The 25,747-nt window shown below is 41.8% G+C and overlaps 1 protein-coding gene across 2 annotated transcripts in view; it reads left to right on the top strand.

Annotated features, from left to right (window-relative positions):
* The first annotated feature begins 793 nt into the window (after positions 1–793).
* Positions 794–25,747, top strand: part of LOC148105956 (protein NLRC3-like) — a 51,965-nt gene continuing 27,011 nt past the window's right edge. The window contains exons 1-6 of one of the 2 annotated variants that reach the window (XM_087838002.1): positions 794–867; positions 7,031–7,315; positions 7,967–9,758; positions 14,369–14,542; positions 14,762–14,793; positions 14,881–14,935. In XM_087838002.1, coding sequence (XP_087694128.1) covers positions 819–867; positions 7,031–7,315; positions 7,967–9,758; positions 14,369–14,542; positions 14,762–14,793; positions 14,881–14,935 — 2,387 coding nt within the window. In that variant the 5' untranslated portion in view covers positions 794–818. Of the gene's footprint in view, positions 868–7,030; positions 7,316–7,966; positions 9,759–14,368; positions 14,543–14,761; positions 14,936–25,747 lie in introns of both variants that reach the window. The other variant, XM_087838001.1, reaches the window with a different exon arrangement.

The raw sequence follows: 25,747 nt of genomic DNA, 5'->3' as shown, positions 1-25,747 counted from the left end.
CTGTGTCCTTACAGAGTGACCGGTCTAAAGGTCGTCCCATTTCTTTTAAAGTCCAGCTCTGTGTCTGCTGCAGAGAGGTGAGCTGTTAGTAACATGAACTCTCTGATTTAAATGATTTGATGTTTCCTGGTTTCTAAAATGCATCTCTGTAGGAGAGCAGTGTCTCAAAGGACACACAGGCTCAGCTGTCATTTCATCTGGTTTAAGACACATTTGGACCATCACAGTCACGTCTCCATCCCACTTTTATTAATTAACTTCCTTAACATGGAGCTCTGAGTGTTTATTAAAGGATCATTGGACGCTCTGACACAGCTGACTGCAGCCTTTAGCTGTGAGCACACAGTGTCTCACATTTAAATTCACTTTACTGTCAAACACACTCAGTAACTTTAAACAGCTGCTGTTATCAAGTGAAGATAGCAAAGCTTTCAGGGCTGAGCCCCAGTGTTTCAGGATAATGGCCCCAGAGACCACAGTCACATATGTGGGGAAGTATTTTAAGTTTAAAACTTCCTTTAAGCACTAACAGCAGAGACGCACAAAGTCGCAGACAGGGAACAAAGTATTTTAGGTTTGTATGGTCAGATTATTTAATCATTATACTGAACAAATATCTGAAAAAGTAAAAACCTCTATTCCCCAAATATCATGAGGTTATCACTGCATTGACATGTCATCGATGTGTTCTTTCACACAGACCAGTTTTAGTGTATGTGGCCCGTACACTAAACCATGACAAATTCATATGATGTGACACCCAGACTGTGTTCACTGTTTCTTTTGGTGAAATCATCTTCTCGTGTTTTTATAGAAAGATGATGGAAGAACCTAAAGAACAGCCAGTCAAAGCAGCTCCATCAGCAGGTAGGAGATCAGTGCTTTGTATGATGAGATGTATGAATGTATAGACTTCAGGCAGATTCTTTTTTGTAACTGTGATAAGTACATAAAATTCACGAGCTGTAACCTGTCCTAATCTTTGCCTTAATCTTTCTTTGGGACTTTTTTATAACATGAGAACTTCCAGTCTAAGGAGTTTGGCAGAGAAACAACTGGACTTTTTTGTACTTTTAACCCACATATGGGGTTAAAACGATGCCACCTTAAAATGAAACTGAAAAAATATTGAAACTGAAACAAATGTATTGAAAGTGAAAAAAAAACTGATAGTGAAAAAACATAAATATAGAAATTTAAAGAAAAAACTCACTCACTGCCATGTTTTCACACTTACATCGTTTTTTTTCCACGTACAGTTATTTTTTCAGCTTCAATTAGCTGGCACTGTTTAGACATCTGAGGGCGCGCTTGAGGGGCGGAGCCACATATATGAGCCACATATGTTTGCGCACATTATATTGCTGACCAGTGACTGTAGAAATCATGGATGACCTAATATCTGCAGCAGCCGCAGTCATGAAGAAACTTGCGTATCTCTGAACGGCACATAGAGCGGGGACGCTGAGAGGAGGTCCAGCGTTTACCGACTGTTTCAAACTGACAGACTCAGGTGTTCTTCAGTATGTTCTTCAGGGACTCTACTTCCTGCCATTGAGGATGTCCACAGGAAGAGATTTCTATGCCGAGCACGCATCATTCTCAGACTCCTCTCATCCTGCCAATAAACTCCTCCAGCTCCTCTCCTCCAGAAGGCGCTACAGGAGCCTTCAGACTAAAACCAGCAGGTTTAGGAACAGCTTCTTCCCCACAGCTGTCACCCTACTGAATTCAGTCCCCGCTGAGCCTTTCCATCCACACTCACCTAACCCTTCTACACTCCTCCTCCCAGTGACCATGATCCTTTCATTATCAACATTCACCACGTTGGTTACTGCTGTAGTTTTAGGACACTGACATGGTGTAGTCTCTGTTATAGTGTGTACACTGTTAGAGAGCTACGCTTCCACTACTGTAGATATTTTCATAGCACTCTGTAGATCTGTTTACCTCACAGTGCTTCATCAAATATGTATGTTTGTTCATAGTATACCTGTATACCTGCCCGTCTGCAGAGGTGGGTAGTAACGAGTTACATTTACTCCGTTACATTTACTTGAGTAAGTTTTTGAAAAAAATGTACTTTTAAAGTACCTTTTTTGCACGATACTTTTTACTTTTACTTGAGTACATTTGTGAAGAAGAAACGGTACTTTTACTCTGCTACATTTCCAAAATTCGACTCGTTACTTTAAAAAAAATAATTAGTTTAACACATTAGATAACATGCCGCCGGTGGAGTTTCCTGTAACTTTTTTACCAATCAGATGTGGCCATGCAGTCACATGACCAGTTTGAAACTGTGGCGGGCAGAGCCGCCCAAGCGTTTCAAAGTAGCGACACATGGAAAGAAGAAACACATGAAAACATGGCAGAGTCTACGCTAGAGCTGAAGAGGATGAACAGCATTTTCCTCACATACAAAGAATGTTTCGCTTAAAAGCAGCACAAAAGAACAGCTGTATCTTCAGTGAGAGCCAAAACAAACCAACTTTTCAGCGTGAAACAACTCAGCTCGTGTAACCTGAGGAAACGGTAAGTTTTCTCTAAATATCTTTTTCGCTGTGGTTAGCTGGATGTCAGTCTTATGTTACAGACGCTGTGTCGAGCTCGAGCCGCGAGTCATATTTTCGGCGCTACGTTGTAGTGAGATAAGTTTGTGGGTGTTTTGTGCAGCGTCAGCTGTCTTTTTAACTGCTCGCTGGTTAGCTAGTGTGAGCTATAAGCTAACAGCTAGCATGGTTAAACAAGCTAGAGTTCCACGCACATGCAAACAGCTAATCTCTACTGCTTTAACTGTTAAAACAGAAGGCAATACTGCGGCTGACAGGGTTTATTATGTGAAACAGCAGCTTGTTTAGTTTAAACAGTCTGCACTAAGCTGGGCAAACACTAGAGATGGCACGATACCACTTTTTTATGTCCGATATCGATACCGATATCATAAATTTGGATATCTGCCGATACCGATATGAATCCGATATAGTGTGTTTTTTAATCAACAAAACGTTTTTTTAATATCTTGTTGCATTTTGTATAAGTTCATACTCAAGTTTAAATAGACAACAACACTAAAGCTATTCTGTTATACCTGTATGTAAAAAATACACTGCGTCCAAAATATGTCATAGTTCAGCAACACTGATCAATCTAATAAAGTTAAACCTGCTCCATCCTCCCTATTCTGGTATTTTAAAGAGTACTTAGAAGAAATTTTAAGCAACCTAACTAATAGGGTTGCAAACTCCCAGCAAAAAAAATAAAAAATAGGGAACCACCCTCCACCTCATGATGCTTAATCGATGTAATCAAATTTAATTTGATGCAGGGGGGAAATGCACAAAAATAAATTATTTTTCAAGAATAATTAAATAGATTCAACATCTTTCTTCAACAGAATTGCAGAATTCACAGATGGTATCTTCCCAAAGGAAAAAGTAGTATAGCTTACTAGGGTATATTAGACTTAACAGTTACTATATACAGTAATGGACTTCTATATATTTTACATCAGATTAAAACTTTGGGTGTAAGATTCAGATAATTATTTATTAAAAGCTAGACATTTTAAATGAGAATAAGAAAGAAAAGTATGTCTTTGTGCCCCCTTTTCCCTGTTCATGCCCTATCGGCCCCCTTGCCTAAACTTTGCTAGATCCGCCCCTGCACAATTACCAGCCGTCAGCTACGTGGAGAAAAGATCCTGGTGTAGAAAGTAATATTAAATAAATTCTAACAACAGCTTATCAAGCTTAAACGTGCTGCTGTTGTTCAGCCGCTGGTTTCCTCTTTCTGGTGCAAAGTGGGCCAAAAACTAAGAAGAGAGACGGAGTCCCGACAGAAAAGCCGATCAGCTGATTATTAAGCAGTTTCAGGATTGAAGCAGCAGGAGAGAGAGAGAGAGGCAGTCGCTCCAGGTATGGTTGTTAAGCTTAACGTGGGAATGCTTTACAGACATTCAGAGATGAACTTACACACTTGCTTTACTTCTCTCTGGGAAAACTTCCTCATAGATGAAATGCTGGTTTGCTAGCAAGGCTACAAATACACACAGCCGCTCTATCACGTGATGCACACTGCTGCTACGTGCTACAGTTATGAGCCGAGTTACGCCGGGTAGCAAGCTTTGTGAGGTGCTTTTTTGATATTTCATGGATCGGATTACATTTTTTATTTCTCGCCGATATCCGATCCAGTAATTTGGGTCAGTATCGGACCGATACCGATACGTAATATGGGATCGGTCCATCTCTAGCAAACACTGCGATTTCTTTCAGTCACGTTATTCAGCTCCTGCTCAAACTGTACAATTAAATCGCAGAGGTTAAAAGTTCATAGGTCACGATGCAGGGTCTCACACTATATGGCCTGATGCTCTGATGCGACCTGAGTACTTAAACTGTGCATTCATAACATGAAGCTTATACAAAATTACTAATGAAAAACATTGACCAGGCAGCTGTGATTGAGTAGCAATGTCCATCCAACTCTTTTCATGGTTGTTGTAGTCATAATAATTTTGTGAGGCCACATTGAAAAGCGTTGGATACAGAAACGTAGTACGGAAGCGTAGAGCCGCCACCCAGGCAAAAGAAAAATAGAGCTATATCACATTATAACGTGAAAAGTTTATTATTATAGTATACTATTGTTCTAACAATATTAGATATATATTGTTCTAACAATATACTTTTCATGTTTGTACAATATACTATCATGTAGGTACAATATACCTATTACAATATACGTAATTCTCACGTTCGTACTTGCACGCGTTCTTATTTTAAACTTGATCCGGAATGCAAGATTTTGTTAGTAAAAACATCTCCAGTGTGATCAAATTTTCTTGCCAAACATCCGCAGCTTGGCAGTGTATACAGCACTATAATGACCAGACCTTTTGAAAAGCTTACATCTTTCCACAGGTCTCCACTTCATCAGACATCACCTAGACACAGAGCTGGATGAGGCCAGCATAAACAGCGGCCTATTTGACGAAGATGATGGATCCATGGGGTCAGGAAAGCCAGAAGCAGGGGAGCTGGAGAGGTACCTTTCATGTCCATTCACTGGAGATGTGGATCTATTGCATGGCGTTCCTCACATCAAGAAGCTCTCGATCAAATCAATACAGCTCTTCCTGCATCTGGAGCTTGTGAAGGACTTCTCAGTCATGCAGGACTCCTGTTCACTGCTAAACAGTTAGAGCTTCACAGAAAGAACCTTGAGAGCAAACTGCTGCTGAAGCTTAACCATCACCCCACTGAGTGAAGAAATGGAACATTTTGCTAAATATGAAGAAATAGATTCACACCCATACAACTTATGGTACACTGAGCTGCCTTGTATGAAAATATGTTGAAGATGCCTCGTTCTAATGTTTTCTCTGAGGCTGCTATGCCATTTGGAGCAAAAATGAATCTAAAGTTTACAGCATATCTTGTCACTGGAAATTGTTTGCACTGTTTATATATTTATATTATTTACTGAAGGTATTGGTGAAAAAAGCTTTATGTTGTGAAAAACTGAAATCTGGAAATTAGAATTGTTGTGCCTTATTTTGTTGAGTTTTTTACATATGTTCCTGTTGAAAATACTAAAATTTGTATATTTATTTATTTTTGTTTGTCTGATAGCATTTATTTATAAAATAAATCGGACATTTCAAACAGTTACTCGCTACTTGAGTAGTCTTTTCGCCAAGTACTTGTGTAACTTTTTTGACGACTACTTTTCACTTTTACTTGAGTAATAATATTTTAAAGTAAGTCTACTCTTACTTGAGTACAATTTTTGGATACTCGACCCACGTCTGCCTGTCTGTATAGCAATATAGAACTGTCATATGCCGTGGGAGTGCCTGGTCGGGTGTGGTCCAGGTTCCTGTTGTCCATCTCCTGGGGTGGAGTTGGCCAGCTCATCACCTGCTTCCAATTTCCGGGCCTCCATCTAGAGGGTTTTTAAGCTGGTTCTGTTTCCTTCCCATTTTCCAGTCTGCCTAGAACCCTAGGACTTCACACTCACCTTCTCCTCCGCCTGCCCTCCAGCCCATAATTCAACTCCCCTGGACACCTTGGAACCTGGACCAGCTTCCCCACACTCTCAACCATCCCTGGGACGCTCCCACGGCAACCCCTTCCCCGCCTAATAGCCGGTGTTTTCAAGTAAACACAAGTCTCTCCACTAGTACCACTCACCTCTGCCATTTAATTGTTTCCCATTCAGTAAAACCTTTCTCCTGTGTTTGCAGAAGTTCCCGCCCATGTTCTCCTTGTGTTCAACGTTCGTTTCGCCGCCCTCGGGCCTCCCTCAGTTCCTGTGAATAATTTCTGTTAGACCCAGTCTTGTTTAAGTTCCTTTTCCTTTCAATAAATTGTACATAGTTCGAGCAATTGAGTCTGCTCTTGAGTCCACTGCATCCTTGTTTGTGACAAGAACAGCTGTATGCTATACAGATCATCTGTGTATCGGTTACAATATTATTTTTCAGTTTCAATTTTTTCTTCAGTTTCATTTTAAGCTGGCATCATTTTAACCCCACACACCCTAAAATTCAGTATTTGTTGATGAGATGTTGAAGTGTTAATTGAACAAAGTTAGAATACAGTGGAACCCCGACTTATGAAATTAATCCGTTCCCGAGGGTCTTTCGTAAGTCGAAAATTTTCTTAAGTCGAAGCAGCCATTGCACCTTTTGAGTGAGGTGATGCTGAACGATAGGCTTTAGGCTAATTGCTAACTAGAACAACAATACGCCGTTCAAGTGGAACAGCGAAGCACGAGTACGGAAGCCAAGGGGTTGTCACATGATTCGGAAGGCCTTGTGGGCATTGTAGGCTCAGCCAATCAGAGCCAGCGGATTTTGTTACACGGGCATTTTGCCATATCAGGGGCAGAAATATTGCCATTCATTGCCTTCGTAACTTGAATTTTTTGTGTTAAATGGGGTATTCGTAAGTCGGGGTTCCACTGTATTTTTCACATGATTTTGACTGAGAAGCATGTTTATGTCTTTTTCTTCTTCCTGTAGAGGAGGAGCTTGCCAGGGTGCGGTCAGCCTTTGTCTGGAGGGTAACAATAGAAATCCTTAAACTGCTCCTTGAGGCCCTTGTAAGTGATGGTGTCTTAAATAAGTTGGAGGAAGAATCGATACTGGAGGGGAACCCACTCAGAGCAGACAAGGCACGCAGCTTCATCGACACAGTGAGGAAAAAGGGAGACGAAGCATGCAAGATAACAATCAAACATCTTGAGACCAAAGACAGATACCTTTCCACTCAGCTGTGTTTTTACTCTGATCCATCTGCTCAACAAGGTGAGGTCATGTATCATATACCATGAATAAAAATGGTCACCTTGCAGTTTGTTGAGATGTGAAAGTGAAACCTCAGAATTCATTGTAAGAAAAAGGAGAGGGCAAGAACGTCATTCTATGACGAATGTTTGGATTTGTTAAATGCCTGCAAATGTATTTTCTAAAGTACATGGAGGAATTTTGATGATCATCATAAACCCGTGAAACTACTTAGATCTAATGTGAGCTGTATTTAATTAAACACAAGTGTTCTTTACTTGCAAACTGATTGCCTTAAAAAAAGAAAAGTCAGAGTGTTTCTCTAACAAGAGGATACTGTTTGAGCATCGGTCATTTGACTTAAATGTTTAATGAAAAAAATCCCACATTTACATATTATAAAGTAAATTGTGGACAGAAAGGGTTTACATTATCTTTCGCCATTGTAATTTATGACAAGAATTAAATGTGAATTACTGAATCTCTCTCAGATGCTTCTTTAAATAACATAGCAGTGGGGAACATTATGACATTTCAATGTTGTTATTTTTGGTAACAAAGTTTGGAGAAGAGGCACAGAAAGCAGAAACCTGTTTAACTTGTTTAGTACATCACATAGCTCCTTCAGACCAGATTTGTATTTTTCCTTCTTTTTTCCTTTTTTTGATTCAGATGCTCTTCAGAAGTGTCAGCCTAAACTTAAGTCTGTCTTGAAGAAGAAGTTCCAGTGTGTGTTTGAGGGCATCGCTAAAGCAGGAAACCAAACCCTTCTGAATCAGATCTACACAGAGCTCTACATCACAGAGGGAGGGACTGCAGAGGTCAATAATGAACATGAGGTCAGACGGATTGAAACAGCATCCAGGAAACGAGACAGACCAGAAACAACAATCAGACAAGAAGACATCTTTAAAGACACACCTGGAAGAGATAAACCAATCAGAACAGTGCTGACAAAGGGAGTGGCTGGCATTGGGAAAACAGTCTTAACACAGAAATACAGCCTGGACTGGGCTCAAGACAAAGCCAACCAGGACATCCAGTTCATATTTCCATTCACTTTCAGAGAGCTGAATGTGCTGAAAGAGGAAGAGTTCAGCTTGGTGGGACTTGTTCATCACTTCTTTACTGAAACCAAAGAAGCAGGAATCTGCAGCTTTGAAGACTTCCAGGTTGTGTTCATCTTTGATGGTCTGGATGAGTGTCGACTTCCTCTGGACTTCCACAAAACTACAATCCTAACTGACCCTAGAAAGTCCACCTCAGTGGATGTGCTGCTGACAAACCTCATCAGGGGGAAACTGCTTCCCTCTGCTCACCTCTGGATAACCACACGACCTGCAGCAGCCAATCAGATCCCTCCTGTCTGTGTCGACATGGTGACAGAGGTCAGAGGGTTCACTGACCCACAGAAGGAGGAGTACTTCAGGAAGAGATTCAGAGATGAGGAGCAAGCCAGCAGGATCATCTCCCACATCAAGACATCACGAAGCCTCCACATCATGTGCCACATCCCAGTCTTCTGCTGGATCACTGCTACAGTTCTGGAGGATGTGCTGGAAACCAGAGGGGGAGGAGAGCTGCCCAAGACCCTGACTGAGATGTACATCCACTTCCTGGTGGTTCAGGCCAAAGTGAAGAAGGTCAAGTATGATGGAGGAGCTGAGACAGATCCACACTGGAGTCCAGAGAGCAGGAAGATGATTGAGTCTCTGGGAAAACTGGCTTTTGATCAGCTGCAGAAAGGAAACCTGATCTTCTATGAATCAGACCTGACTGAGTGTGGCATCGATATCAGAGCAGCCTCAGTGTACTCAGGAGTGTTCACACAGATCTTTAAAGAGGAGAGAGGACTGTACCAGGACATGGTGTTCTGCTTCATCCATCTGAGTGTTCAGGAGTTTCTGGCTGCTCTTCATGTCCATCTGACCTTCATCAACTCTGGACTCAATCTGCTGGAAGAACAAACAACCCCAAAGAAGTCTGACACAGGAGAATCTGCAGAGAAACACTTCTACCAGAGTGCTGTGAACAAGGCCTTACAGAGTCCAAATGGACACCTGGACTTGTTCCTCCGCTTCCTCCTGGGTCTTTCCCTGCAGACCAATCAGAGTCTCCTACGAGGTCTGCTGACACAGACAGGAAGTAGCTCACAGACCAATCAGGAAACAGTCCAGTACATCAAGGAGAAGCTCAGTGAGGATCTGTCTGCAGAGAAAAGCATCAATCTGTTCCACTGTCTGAATGAACTGAATGATCGTTCTCTAGTGGAGGAGATCCAACAGTCCCTGAGATCAGGAAGTCTCTCCACAGATGAACTGTCTCCTGCTCAGTGGTCAGCTCTGGTCTTCATCTTACTGTCATCAGAAAAAGATCTGGATGTGTTTGACCTGAAGAAATACTATGCTTCAGAGGAGGCTCTTCTGAGGCTGCTGCCAGTGGTCAAAGCCTCCAACAAAGCTCTGTGAGTAAACATGAACTCATCGCTTCATTCTTAAAATCATGGGAAATAAATCAGAGGTGCTCAGTTCAAAGATCACTGCCTTTTAAGAAAAATTAAAAAATAGTCACTTAGTCAAATGTGATACTTTAAATATTTCTCTCCAGCAGGACATGTCAGCATTTCTGAAATATTTTTGTCTTTAACTCTAATCAAAGCACAATCCAGATCCAGCCTATAAGAACATGAGCTCTTATCCTTCAGCCCCTATGACAGGTTTATTATCCTCCAGTTGTTCACTTGTCTCCAACAACCAGGAGTTTAACTCTGTTTTTTTTTAAAGCAAATACTTGAGCTACCAGACTGCACCTACATCTTTTTCAGATGTTCTTATTTTAAGGTCTGGTTTGTGTCTCATCTTTATTGCAATCCCCAATGTCTCTCTGTTTTTCAAATATAAATATGTTACCTCGGTGTGGCCAGAACAACATGGTGAACCCAAAATACAGACAAAGGTGAAGGAACTGAATATTACTAGACGTGAAGGCTTTATTTACACACAGGAACTTGACACTTGGAATTTTTAACATGAACTGTGAACTATGGCGGAAGTCAAGTACTTGAAGCTGTGAGCATGAAGTGGGCTCTATGGTAGGTTCCTGGAAATGGGTCTTGGTTGATGGTAATCTGATTCACTGTAACAGAGGTAGAGCAGCATCAGAAAGATCACTGGTGGAGGTTACAGTAAGTGAACGAGGTTATCTTCAATGTCTTACTTGGGGTTTCTGTAGCTCAGGAGGTAAAGCTGGTCTGATCTGACCTACTGATCGGAAGGTTGGTGGTTCGATCCCTGGCTCCTCAAGTCTGCCTGTCAAGTATCCTTGGGCAAGATACTAACCCCAACTTGCTCTCCGATGCATCCATCAGAGTATGAATGTGTGTGAATGTACTTAGAAAGCACTAAGTACAGATAAAGTGTTTGTGAGAATGGGTGTGATTGGGTGGATGTGGCATGTTGTATAGAGCGCTTTGAGTACTCCGGGAAAGTAGAAAAACACAATATAAGAATCAGTCCATTTACCGTTTACTTGTCAGCAGTTGAAAAGCAACTTGGGGAAGGCAGGTGGTGAGGTCTGGGTGAGTACTTGTTAGCTTTGAATCCAGGCAAAGTGGTCCAGTAAGTCTAAGAGACGAAAGGCATTAATGTGGCTGTGAGTGAATCAAGAAGACCAGCATCCAGGAAAACGTGACTGAACTGCAAGGGTGAGTAGATGATCCGAGGATTAGGAGGTTAGTAGAGGTCTTGAGAGTGCTGATGTTATATTCAGCCTAGTAGATTACTGTGGACAATGGACAGGCTGACCAGGCTCCACCCAAAGGCAGAAACCAGAGTCTAGTGGGAAGCCACAGCTGCTCACACAGACCATGACAGCAGCATGACACCCCCCCCCCCCCCCCCAAAGCATTCTCTTTCACTTGGCATCATTTACCTCTCCCTTCTCCAATTTCTGATGTGTCCACCTTTACAATGATAACTGTGATCAGGGTGAACCAAAAAGGTGCCGTGGTGAACAGATACTTCAGTTTGGTGAATGCAGTTTTAGCTTTGGGGGACCAGATGCATGCTGAGACTTGAGTGGTGCAGCTACCTGACTATAGTGGCAAATGAACCGTCTATAAAAATTTGCTATTCCCAAAACCCATTGGAGATGCTTCTGGGATCTACAATGGGTACAAGGGGAAGGCCACTCTGTGAAAGCTTTCACTTTTGCCAGATCCGTCTTCACCTGCCCCCTTGCCAATATGTAACCGAAAAAAGTTATTGATGAGGAGTGGAATTCACACTTTTCTGCTTTGACATAAGGTTTATTCTCCAGCAAACGTTGGAAAAATAGCATGGACATGAGACTGATGTTCCTGGCAGGTTTTGGGAAAAATGAGGATATCATCCAGATACACCAATACAAAACTTTCAAGGAAGTCCCGGAGGACATCGTTAACTAATGTTGAAACATTGCGGGAGCATTAGTTAACCCAGGCGGCATGATCAAATACTCGTAGTCCCCCAATGGCATGTTTAAAACGGTCTTCCACTTGTCTCCCTGATTGATCTGGAAAAAGTGGTAAGCGTTGCGGAGGTGGGGTTTTGTAAATCCTGTGGCGCTGTGAAATGGCCTGAAAGCAGAGCTAATGAGGTAATAGGTACTTATTCTTGATGGTAATATCACTGAGGCCCCTGAAGTAAATGCATGGCCAGAGAGCCATCCTTTTTCCCCACAAAAAAGAAGTTCCAACTTGAGATGACAATCGTTGGATTATGCCTGCACCGAGGGATTCCTTAATGTACTTTTCCATAGCCGCACACTCAGGTCTAGACAGGTTATACAGCCAGCTAGAAGGCTGGGTGGAGCCAGAGAGTAGTTCTATGGTGCAGTCATGTGGTCTGTGAGGTGGCAGTGAAAGCGCTTTACTTTTGCTAAATACTTCCTGAAGATCATGACATTTGGTGGGCACAGAGGAGAGAGCTAAAACAGTATCAGTGTTGGTTGATGATTCCACAGGTTCCGGTGGACGGGCGGAAACAAGGAAATTTGACAGAACAGACTCTAACTGATTACCCTCTGACCTGACCAGTCTAAGTGTGGGTTATGTAATTCTAGGAAACCCGAGTATGAGTGGTTTGTGAGGTGCATGAAAAGCAAAAAAGGTGTTTTCTTGAGATTGCCAGGGGTGACAGGCTCTGTGCGGTGAGTTATGTGAGGGGACACTCGGTTATTTAATGACTTAGTGAGAATGGGCGGATTAAGGGCGCATAGAGGGATGTTTAACTGTCTCGCTAACTCAGACTCCATGAGGTTCTGATTGAACAAGAGCCTGAAAGGCCTGGTTAAAAAGCACAGAGACTTGGAGTTGCAATCTGGGTTTTTTTTGTTTGTGTTAGTATCCTCCACCCTTATCCCTGAACTTACCAGTGGGCAGACCCTGGTGTGGAATCGAAAACAGACAGGTTCATCGCGAGAAGCAAGCTGATCTTTCATGGTTTGATTTAATGACTGAAAAAAATAAAGCGGACGGTGGTTAGCACTGTTGCCGCACAGCAAGAAGGTCCTGAGCAAAAGTCTTTACAAACTCAACCAGGAAATCATCATGCGAGCAGAAAGAAAGAGGATGAGCAGATAGGTAAGCAAGAGAAACCCGCCAGCATCCCAGGTTTCCAGAGAAGGTTCAGGTTCCAGGTACCTGAAATGGGATGTAATTCAATTCAATTCAATTTTATTTATATAGCGCCAAATCACAACAACAGTCGCCTCAAGGCGCTTTATATTGTACAGTAGATCGTACAGTAATAGATACAGAGAAAAACTCAACAATCATATGACCCTCTATGAGCAAGCACTTTGGCGACAGTGGGAAGGAAAAACTCCCTTTTAACAGGAAGAAAAGTTTGGCGTCAAAGTCAAAGCAAAGATCCATCCAGTCTCTGTATTTCAGCTTATTTCCTTTATACACACATTTAACAGGAACAGTTTCAGACAGCTAGTGTTTACCTGGCATTACCTGCGTACCTCACAGTTTGCAGGTAATGGGCATAATAATTACTGAACAGAGACGTCCTGCTGTGAACTTTGTTGCTGTGGATCTAAAATGTAAAAATACATCTGAAAAGATTTCTAATCATGATTTTATGAGCCCCCACAGTTTGATTCTGTTCATCTGGACGTAGCGTTCTCAGCGGGAGAACCGTTTTGTCACTCATCAAGGGGACTTCTTCAGGCTCAGCTAACTGCAGCTTTCCCCAATCTTATAAAAAGTACATTTGCATAATGACTGAAACCTAATGACCAAGGAACTGACCTCCCAGCCTATTGTTCCTTTAGTGGGCTGGTTTAAGTCATTATGCAAATGTCCTTTTTTATACGGTTGGAAACCTGCAGTCAGCTGAGACTGAAGAAGTCACCTGGATGAATGACGAAACGTTTCTCCTACTGAAAGCGCTACGTCCAGATGAACAGAATCAACTTTTGGGATTTACTAACCTGGATGACTGAGCATGCATCAAGTCGACTTTTTATGAGGTTTACAGTTTCTTATAATTTCTAAACCAGAAGGTGGAGGAGATGGAGCTCATGATAACTGGCTACAGCCCTTCAGCGTGCTTTATGAAATCATCCAATCAAAATAAAGTTGGCCCTTAGGGAGAGCGGGGCTTTAAAGGGGAATGAGCCAAACCAGCTTTTAGACAGAAAATGAAACGAGAGTCTGCACCAAGTCCAGGATGTGATACATTATTTATAACTACATTTACAGTAATACACATATTAGAATTAATAAAGTGACCAGCAGTACTGTAGTAACTGTAATACGGCAGTACTCACAGGCCTGTGCCAGCAGACACTGAACTACTGTCACTCAATTAAGCTGCTCTTCACTGGTTTCCATTTACATACATTGGAATAATTGTGTTTAATTTGAAATATTTTTCTTCTGTTACACTTAAATTCTTGAACTTTTTTTATTTAATTGTGCATTGTAGTGTACTCATTTGTACACATTTGATTACAAAGGTTCAACATATAAAGAGATTTTATTTGATAATAAATATTATTGTTTTGTTGTTCTTGTTATTTTTTCAGGCTGAGCAGCTGTAACCTGTCAGAGAAAGGCTGTACAGATTTGTTGTCAGTCGTCAGCTCCCAGTCCTGTAGTCTGAGAGAGCTGGACCTGAGCACCAACAGACTGATTGATTCAGCAGTAAAGCTTCTGTCTGCTGCAGTGGAGAGTCCTCACGCCAAACTGAATGTTCTGAGGTCTGACCGATTTGTATTCTTTTTTCTTTTGTTTGTTTTGTTTTTAACTGAGAAAATAAATCCAGCAATTTAAACAGTTAAGGTAAACTTGATCAATTTACTGTTGTTTCATACCACATCTGCTCAGCATAAAACAACAAGGATTCTTAAAATATAAGATTAGTTATTGCACCCTGATTACACTTTAACATCAGTCTTTGTTCATGTTTTCATTTTCAGACTCAACGTCTGTGAACTTTTAGCGGAAAACTGTGAAGCTGTGTCATCAATGCTCAGCTCTCAGTCCTCTACTCTGACAGAGCTGGACCTGAGTATCAAAAATGTGCAGGATTCAGGAGTGAAGCTTCTGTCTGCTGGACTACAAAGTTTAAACTGTAAACTAAATACTCTGAGGTCAGATTTTGTTTCCCTCTTTATTTATAAAGTTTTGCACATGTAATTTGACATATCAGGCCCAATAAAGCAAGTACCAACCGATATAAAGACATATCAAAACAAATTAGGCCATTAAGATTAGGATGATAACAATAAAACAGAAAAAAGAAAGAGGTAAAAAAACAGGGAAAAAGGAAGAAAAACAAAAAAAAACAACAACCCACACACAGAAAACAACAAAAAACAAACAAACAAACAAACAAAATAATAATTAAAAAAACAAATTAACTCCCTCCCAAAACCATAACAAAAGGGAACCCTGTGGTACAAAAGTTTAGTCTGTTGTAAGTGTTTTCAATGAGTTAAAGTAAATGATAAAAGGCTGCCACAGCTGTGAGAACTTATTAACATTTCTTCTGAGTCTAAATTTTATTTTCTCCATTTTTAAAAAAAACATAACATTTTCCAGCCAACGTGATCAGGCTGGAGGGTGAGGAGCTTTCCAGGACAGCAAAATTCGACGTCGTGCCAGCAGTGAAGTGAAAGCGATAATATCCAGTTGCTTACGACTAAGGTTTAGGGTGGCGTTCTCAGAAACACCAAAAATGGCAACTAGTGGACATGGTTTGAGAGTAACGCTCAAAACATGAGAGAGCACTTCAGAGTAAAAAGTCCAGTATAATTGATGTGACGCGCAGGCAAAAAACATGACTTAAATCACAGGGGGAGGTATTGCATCTGTTGCACAGGTCAGGAATGCTGGGGTATATTTTAGATTGCACATGAGGCTGAAGAATGAATTCTGTCAATTACTTTGTCCCAGTAACCTTCAACAAACTGAAGGCCCAGTTCCTGTTCCCAACTCGAGGCAAATTTCTTGGTTGAGTAATTGCCCGATGCCATAATTAAAGTATATATTTGTGATATTAGAGCCTTACTGTGAGGCTTCAACTGGAATAAGTCTTCCCACCAAGGCTTGAGAGGTTGACTTGGAAACTCTGGTAAGATAGAAGATGCACAGTGTCTTATTTGAAAGTAGCGGAACAAATGATACGAGGGCAAATTATACAAAGAACAAAGTTCACTAAAGCTGAGAAAAATGTTATCTTTGAAGAAGTCATAAAAACATTTGATACCTTTTCTTGCCCATATACGGAAAGAGGAGTCTGCCAGGAATGGGGGGAAGAGGTGGTTGTTGCAGATTGGGGTCAGAGCAGAAGCAGAGACAGAATTGAAGTGACGCCAGAATTGATACCATATTTTTAGAGAGCCAATTTGAACAGGGTTGAATGTGAATCCTAACAGGGAGACAGGAAGGGATGAAAATAATAGTGCTGGGAGTGAGGAAGAGAAACATGATTGAGCCTCAAGGCAACGCCAAGAAGCCTGAGGATCAGTCAGCCAATAGGTATACTTCTGAATGTTGGCTGCCCAATAATAAAACATCAAGTTGGGCAGAGCAAGACCCCTACTGAGCTTACCCTGTTGTAATGAGGTCATACTAATCCTGGGGGTCTTATTCAATTCAATTCAATTCAATTTTATTTATATAGCGCCAAATCACAACAAATGTCGCCTCAAGGCGCTTCATAGATACAGAGAAAAGCCCAACAATCATATGACCCCCTATGAGCAAGCACTTTGGCGACAGTGGGAAGGAAAAACTCCCTTTTAACAGGAAGAAACCTCCGGCAGAACCAGGCTCAGGGAGGGGCGGCCATCTGCTGCGACCGGTTGGGGTGAGAGAAGGAAGACAGGATAAAGACATGCTGTGGAAGAGAGACAGAGATTAATAACAGATACGATTCAATACAGAGAGGTCTGTTAATACATAGTGAGTAAGAAAGGTGACTGGAAAGGAAAAACTCAATGCATCATGGGAATCCCCCGGCAGCCTACATCTATTGCAGCATAACTAAGGGAGGATTCAGGGTCACCTGGTCCAGCCCTAACTATATGCTTTAGCAAAAAGGAAAGTTTTAAGTTTTATTTGCCCATATAAATGATGAAATCATTCGATTCACAGATTTGAAAAAGGACTTAGGTAGAAACAATGGGATACACTGAAAAATATAGAGGAATTTAGGTAGAATATTCATTTTTATAATATTAATCCTGCCAAGAAGTGATACAGGAAGATTTGCCCACCTTTGAAAAGCCAACCTTACATAGGTCAGCAAAGGGTTAAGATTTGCTGTTCGCAAAGCTTTAAATGAACTGGTAATATGCACTCCTAGATATCTAAAACCTGAAGAAGCTAAATGGAAATTAAAATCTGTCTGTCTAAGCTCTTTTGCAGCTGGGTTTATAGGAAAACATTCACTTTTTTGTATATTAATCTTGTACCCAGAGAAAGAGCCAAAACTCAGAAGTATTTTCATTACAGAGGATAAATGAATTGTTGGATTTGTAACATATAGTAATAAGTCATCTGCATACAGAGCAACCCTATATTCCGTACCACCACGAATAACCCCTTGAAACAGAGGCGAGGTTCTGAGAGTCACAGAAAGAGGCTCTATTGCTAAAGTAAAAAGTAAAAGTGAGAGTGGGCAACCTTGATTTGTACCACGTGATTCACATTATTACTACAAACAGATGCCAGTGGCGTAGTATATAAAAGGTGAATCCAAGATATAAAACTGTCACCAAAACCAAATTTCCTCAAGACTGCGAAAAGATACTCCCATTCCACTCGATCGAATGCTTTTTCAGCATCCAATGAGATCACCACCTCAGGGACGGTGCTATGTTTTTTGGAGTATATTATATTAAGAAGGGACCGTATATTAAAAAAGGAATGTCTTCCTTTAATAAAGCCTGTCTGTTCGTCTGATATAATAGAAGGGAGAACTCTTTCCAAACGGGTTGCTAGCAGTTTGGATAAGATTTTAAAGTCTACATTAAGAGGCTTATTGGTCGATAGGAGCCACAACAGATAGGATCCTTTCTCTCTTTATGCAGTAATGAGATAGAAGCCTGTCTTAGTGTCTGAGGGAGAGAGCCGCATTTCAGTGACTCCTCAAAAACCGACAGCAGCAAAGGGGCCAGTTTTAAGTGGAATTTTTTATAAAATTCGGCAGGGAACCCATCGGGACCAGGGGACTTTCCAGACTGTAAGGATGTGATTGACGATATAACCTCATCCAAAGTGAGTGGTGCATCAATTTCTGCTGCTGTTGAGGTTGTAATTGTAGGGGTATCCAATTTGTTAAGAAACTGGTTCATATCTATAGAATTAGAGGGGAACTCTGATGTATACAGAGAACTATAAAATGACTTAAAAATTGAGTTGATTTCCGTTGGATCAGAAGTCAAAGTTCCCGATTCATTTCTAATTTGCAAAATTTGGCAAGATGCCGATTGGTGACGTAGCTGTTGGGCTAGCAGACGAGAGGCTTTATCACCATGTTCATAATAGTTGCCACGGGACCGTAATAACAATTGCTCTGCATCATGAGTCAACAGGAGACTGAACTCCGATTGCAGGTTAAGACGCTGCTTATATATTTCAGGTGAGGGAGTTTGAGCGTGTTGCCGGTCTAGAGCTTGAATTTTGGCAGAAAGTTCATTTTGCTTAGCTTTCTTTGATTTAGATAGGTGAGATAAATAGGAAATTATTTGGCCCCTGAGGTATGCTTTAAGAGTTTTCCATAGCAGAGAATTTGAGATATCCTCAGACTCATTCGTAGTTAAGAAGTTATCAATTGCAGATGAGATATAGTCACAGAAAGCTGAATCAGACAAAAGAAGAGAGTTCAACCTCCATGGGTGCTGAGGTCTATAGCCAGGAGACAAAGCCATATCCAGGACTAATGGAGCATGATCAGATATAACAATCGGGAGATATTCAGAGTTGCAAACCTTAGAAGCCATGGAGCCATGTATAAAAAAGTAATCGATCCGAGAATATGTGTGATGAACATTTGAAAAAAAGGAATATTCTCTGGCTTGGGGATTAAAAAACCTCCAAGGATCAATCATTTTGGGTCATAAAGTGTGAGAAAGCCCTGGACATAGCAGATGATGCTTTAGAGCCAGTGGCAGATTTGTCTAAAGCTGGGTCAATATCGCAGTTTAAATCACCTCCGAATTTCAGGAGGTGTGTATTTAAGTCAGGAATCATCCTCAAAAGATTATTAGCAAACAGAGCGTTGTCAAAGTTTGGGGCATAGACGTTCACTAAAACCACTGGGTTATTCATGAGGGTCCCTACAACAATTAGATATCGTCCATTTTTGTCAGCAATCAATTTAGTGAGAGAAAAATGTATCTCATTCCTAATTAAAATTGCCACTCCTCTGGCTCGAATATCAAAGTTTGAGTGAAACATATGACCTATCCATGAAGGTTTAAGTCTTTTATGATCTTCGACTCGCAAATGAGTCTCCTGGAGAAAAGCTACATCTGCACTGAGATGTTTTAAGTGGCTGAGAACCCGAGATCTCTTTACCGGACTGTTCAAGCCTTTCACATTCCAAGACAAGAATCTAATAGTACTATTGTTAGTGCTATAACTAGCCATATATATGTTTTACTGAAATCTGGTGACAATGACAAGATGACCGTACATGGGAGGGGACAAGAGAAAACAAAACAAAAAACCCCAAAACAAAACAAAAAAAACCCCACATACAACCAAAGCAAACAAACACAGGAACAATAACTCGGGGCCATAGTTCCCCCCACCCCACCCCACCCACTAGGTCCCCTTTCTGAACTAAGGTGACCGCAGTATATTCCCAACAACTTCAACCTCCTAGCCCAAACTCCTGCTACATAGAAACTCCATATAACCTTAACTTTAAAGTACTAAGTGTATATCCCAGTATAAGTCGAACCTTCTAGGGATCAGTGAACATTAATTCAAAATATTACAAAAGAAACATAAGAAGCAAGTGTTAAAACGGTGACAACTAGTATACCATGAAGTAACAGAAACATGTAGTGCTTGCCTGCCTTCTCTGTAATCGTCCGATTGCCTGTAAGTCAACAAGGATTCAAGTCACTTTACTCGCAGCTGTCAGTCACTGTGGCCTTTGAGCTTCAGCCTCGTTCCTCAAGCCCAGCCTCAAGATATTTTGTTTTTTAAAATGAACCAATTAAACATTTTATTCAAGGCTTCCGGTTCCGGCGCTCGTGGGGATGGCTACCTAGTAAGAGAGCTCTCGACTGAAACTTATTAAAGCTGCCCCAAGTAAATCAATACACTATCTAAGTGCACATAAAGAGGAAAAAGGGGCCTAAATGACGTCCAGAAAGAACAAAAGAGCTAAGAAGTTAACGTTCGAAAACGTGGAAGATGACAACGTGCAGCTAACAGAAGGGGCTAACGTTAGCCCCTATGGGGCTAGCCGGGGCCACTCTCCCACTCCTAGCCGCGAGGATTCTGGGACAGAAGATGAGGATGACCCAGCAAGTGTGACGCTGATACTGAAAGAACTGAGAGGCATTGGGAAAGAGGTAAAAGAATTTCGAAAAGACACGAAAGCACAACTGCTGGAAATAAGGGGTGAGTTGGATAAAGCCAATGTGCGGCTTAACGATGTGGAAACCAGGGTTGCTGAACACAAAGATAAGCTCCAGAACACAGACGAGATTTTGTCTGAGATACTAACAATGCAGGAAAAGTTTCAAACAAAACTAACATCTCTGGAGGCTTACTCGAGGAGGGAGTCGCTCAGACTGTACGGGGTGCCGGAGGGAGCAGAACCGGGAGCTCCATCTATGGCCCACTTTGTGGAGAAGCTACTCCGGGAAAATCTCGCCATCCCACCATCAACACCATTACAAATTCAGAGAGCACACAGAGCGTTATCGTTACTCCCTCCAGACGGCTCCCAACCCAGATCGATCCTGGTAAAATTCTTGTGCTTCACGGTTAAAGAAGAAGTGCTGAGGCTCGCTTGGCAAAAGAAAGGTTTTATGCTGAATTCCAGCAAGATCAACCTCGACCACAATTTCCCTCCTGAGATCATGGCTTTGAGGAAGGAGTATGCAGAGGCACGAAAGGTCCTAAAAGAGAAGAATGTACGGTTTAGGACCCTCTACTCAGCGCGCCTTAAGGTTTTTTTCGAAGAAGGAGCGAAAACCTACAACACGGTGGAAGAGGCAACAGCTGACCTGGCAAGTCGGGGCCTGCCGGTAAAGGTGATTACACCACCGGCAACCCCCAGAGAAAAACTACAAAGAGGCCCGCTGTGGCGGGGAGTTGGTGATCGGCGTCCGCGTCAGATCCGAGGAGCTGCGGGATATAGAGAGAAGCTGCAAGTATATACAGACGTGAAGAGAACTAATTTAATGTTATGTATTAGCTATGGACAACATGGTGAATTATGGTTACTGTCGAGCTAAAATGGGTGGGGCTTCTCGTGCTGTAAGTGCCATCGCAGTGGAAGGCCCCCTAACTCAGGGAGTAATAAGGGGTTTCCCTTCAAGTTGTGAGGGTGTCAGTGGAAGTGCTCCACTGTCAGAAGCCAGCTTAGGAGCTTTCAAGCTCCAGTTATGTTCAAATGTTTTCAGTTCATTCCTAACTTTTTTCACTTGTTACTGTTTTAAGAGGGGGTTGCCTGCTGCTATAGAGTTTATGCGCTGTGGTAATTTAATATATCTTTATGGGAAGTGAGTCTTGTGGGCAAGGGTGTAGATTTGGTTGTGGCATTGGTGGGGATGGATGGTTCAACCATCGACCCCTGCCCCGTTTCTAATTTTTTCCTTTTTGTTTTTGCTTCCTGATTTTTAAAAAAAGGGAGAAATATACTTGCCTACATCTGCTATTCTACATGCTTTTAAACTGTTTAAAATTACAATTCATAGTTTTGTATGTGAATTATATAATGTTAAATTACTATTAAACAAATGACTTTAGGCTTTAGTTTACTTCAGCCATATTCCATATAAATCAGGTATCATACAAAAGTAAAAATAGCTTCAAATACAGTCATGACAATAAAAGAATATGACTTTAAGGACTTAACAACATTGCTTCAGTTATAGTACACCAACATCTCTGACACATTAGCACTAAGGGAACACTGAATGATCTGGTGGGTTTTGTCCATAAAACTACTCATCTAAGATTACCACAAAGTAAAAGATCTCTCAGCAACATTATGCAACATTTTAGGCACTACTGCCCTCTATCAGATCAGTGAGCTGGGATGTTTTACTCTAAACATGAACTACTGTTACAGCAACAGACATGGACTACATGCCCACACAACAAACACATGCCTGCTCCTCTCGTTAGCTGAAATGAACTGCTGGCATATTTGTTTTACATCTATACTGTCCAGTCTCTCCTGGTGGACATGGCATCACATTATTCATGGTTACATACAATTTTAGACTGATGTGGAACAAGCCTAGCACCTACTTGCCAACCTTGAGACCTAAGAATTAGGGACACATTCAAAGGGGCTGGGGGGATATACATGTACATATATATACAAAAAACTTAAATCTTACAGTGTTTATTTATCGGATAAAATAAGTTAAATGTCACCGTTATTATTGTCCGGCCGGAAACAGGCCGGGGGTGTCCAAATTAAGAGGTTGTGTCCACCTGAGGATCCGGCCTTTGTGGTCTAAGTGGGCCGGGTCCTCCGAAAGCCGGGTAGACCGGAAATGAGCGACTGTGAAATTGGACGGTCTAGCCTTCAGAATTACGTCACCTGCCGTCTGCTCCTTGCTGTCTAAAATATAACCGGACGCTGGCGTAGATGGTCGAATAAACTGCTGTTTTCACACAGCAGTTTATTCAGCTGTGTGAGAACCCAGAGGAATCCTCCCGAGGGATTAGTAAAGTTTTATTTAATCTAATTTAATCTAATAACTTTAATCTCAGCCAAACTGATTTACTCACCAACAAATAAAACACAACTAAAGCACTGAAAAAGGCCAAACAATAACATGTTTAAGTTATTTGACATTTACACAGCCACATTCTCGCCTGAAAATGTGTTAAAAGTTTATTTTGCGACCCAGAAAGAGTAATAAGAGTAATATTAAAACTAAGTAGCTGCAGTAATAGTAGCCATTGTTGGAAACTGGAATTGGCTGGGCCAGTCTGGGAAATGTTTTTTTTAGTTTTGTTGTCCGGGTGGAAAATAGGGAGAAATTGGGGGGAGAATGGTCGCCTTCAGACTTGACCCTAAACTAGACTCCTCCACCCCGACCAACCAGGTAACAGCACTTACTAGAAAAGTCAATTCATGGTAGAGATGGGGATAATAGATGTATGGAGGGATTGCTACGCATCTACCAGAGATTTCACTCATTACTCTGGTTCATTTAAAGTGTATGCAAGGCTGGACTACTTTTTCATGTTTAAAGTTGATAGGTTTAGGGTCAGGGACTGTGACATATTAACAAGCGATCTATCTGACCACAGTCCTATCTCTCTATCTTTGCAGGTGGCTAGGAAAAAACGTACCACACTGTGAAAATTTAACTCGCACCTTAATGATCCTACCATAGTTTCCAAATTAAAGGTAGACATTAAAGAATTTCTAGATGTTAATGACACAGGGGAGGTATCTCCAACTATTCTTTGGGATACGCTCAAAGCGGTAATGAGAGGTAAATTCATTTCTATCGCCTCCAACTTAAAGAGAATTAAAGGGCAAAAATTAGCAGATCTACAGGTAAATTTAAAGTTGAAAGAACAGGAAGACATAAACACCACAAATCCTACTGTAAAGCAGGATATCAGGAAAATACAGGGTGAAATTAATGATATTTACACCCAGGAGGCCCAAAATAACTTAATTTTTTTGAGGCAGAAATACTATGAGACAGGAGGGAAATCTGCAAAATATCTGGCACATAAATTACGCAAACAACTAAAGGAAAGTACGATATACCAAATCAAGGACCCCAAGACTAATATTCTGCAAAGAAAATTAGAAGACATTCAGAAATGTTTTGAGACCTTCTTTAGGGAGCTGTACTCACAGCCCAATGCTACGAAGGAGAATTGTATAGATGCCTTTCTTAGCTCTCTAGAATTACCTTCACTCCCCGTCTCTCAAAATGATTTTCTAACACATCCCAATTTTAGTGGAAGAAATTAATGCAGCTCTTTCCAGATTAAAACCAGGTAAGGCAGTTGGGCCTGACGGGTTCTGTACAGAATGGTGTACGTCAGTTTAATGCTGGGTGGTGCTGCAATAGTAGCTATCCTCAGTCAGAAGGAGAGGCTGACATCCAGGGATTAGATTACCACAGGTGAAGTTTATTGGCGGTCAGATGGATGGTACAGGGGGGTATGGCATACAGTAGGAGGATGTGGAGAGGTGATATGGTGTGGTTTCTATGATTAAGAACAGGGTATGCATTACAACATGAATACAGATTAAAGATTAAGAAAACTGGCAACAAATTCCTCCACTACAAATCAGTCTGATACCACTTCTTACAGGGTTCACGTTTACTAAGGCACTACCCAAAAGGCGCCACAAGAGGGCACTCCAACACAAGAGATGATCTATTTACACTGATGCACTTAGTAAACAGTCAGTCCCCTACTTAGCCACTACGTAATACAGTGATACAGATATTACAGTATACAAATTCACATAAATTGGCAGAGGGAACAAACAAAGCTGTAACAAGCCCAAAACAATTAAATAACTGGGCTGCCAAAGCTATTGCTAACTAGCACATGGTAAATGGTAAATGGTCTGTATTTATATAGCGCTTTACTAGTCCCTAAGGACCCCAAGGCGCTTTACATATCCAGTCATCCACGCATTCACACACACATTCACACACTGTTGATGGCAAGCTACATTGTAGCCACAGCCACCCTGGGGCGCACTGACAGAGGCGAGGCTGCCAGACACTGGCGCCACTGGGCCCTCTGACCACCACCAGTAGGCAACGGGTGAAGTGTCTTGCCCAAGGACACAACGACCAAGACTGTCCAAGCCGGGGCTCAAACCGGCAACCTTCCGATTACAAGGCGAACTCCCAACTCTTGAGCCACGATCGCCCCCACATATGCTAAAGGTAACTAAAACCAATACACACGAGTAGCAGGGTAAGCATCTTAAGCATGGAACATTAACTCACGTTTATGTGACGCACACCATCCCCAAGAAATACAGGATGGGCTATTTGCTTCCCTTCCCAGCAGCTCTCTCCTCAATCGTTAGCCCAGGAACAAACGAAGACCATCTAGCTCAGACGTCCCATGAATCCCATTACTGCGATTACCAATTTATTGAGTGGGACAATTGGAAGGCAGCACGGTGGCACGGTGGTTAGCACTGTTGCCCACCGTCCAAAGACATGCAGCTTGTGGGGATAGGTTATTTGGAAAATCCAAATTGCCATTAGATGTGAATGTGCGAGTGAATGTGAGTGTGAACGGTTGTCTGTCCCTGTGTGTTGGCCCTGCGACAGACTGGCGACCTGTCCAGGGTGTACCCCGCCTCTCGCCCTATGACAGCTGGGATAGGCTCCAGCGCCCCCCGCGACCATGAAAAGGAGAAGCGGAAGTGAATGGATGGATGGATGGATGGGATAAATGGATCTCCAGATTTATCTGGCAGGGCTGAAAGCAAAGGATTAATTATGCTACCCTCCAGCTCCCCCTGCCTCAGGAATTACTGCTCAAATAACCCCCCTCTTATATTGGTGTAACGAAACATACACGGCTAGGTGGAAGGAACTGGAGTCAAACCTGTTGGACCGATTCCTCCTACAAGCTGTAATGGCAGATAAGGGTCTAATGTGCCGACTGGAAAAGCTGGGGAACCCCTGGTTAACCCACACCCTCCAAGTTTGGCAGAAGGTAATCAACATCTGTGGGATACACAACATGCT

The sequence above is a fragment of the Neolamprologus brichardi genome, chromosome 3, assembly GCF_056152115.1.
Source record: "Neolamprologus brichardi isolate AB-2024 chromosome 3, ASM5615211v1, whole genome shotgun sequence".
In the NCBI taxonomy this organism is placed as follows: Eukaryota; Metazoa; Chordata; class Actinopteri; order Cichliformes; family Cichlidae; genus Neolamprologus; species Neolamprologus brichardi.
The sequence above is the reverse complement of the archived record's forward strand: the minus strand, read 5'-3'. Positions and strand labels throughout refer to the sequence as shown.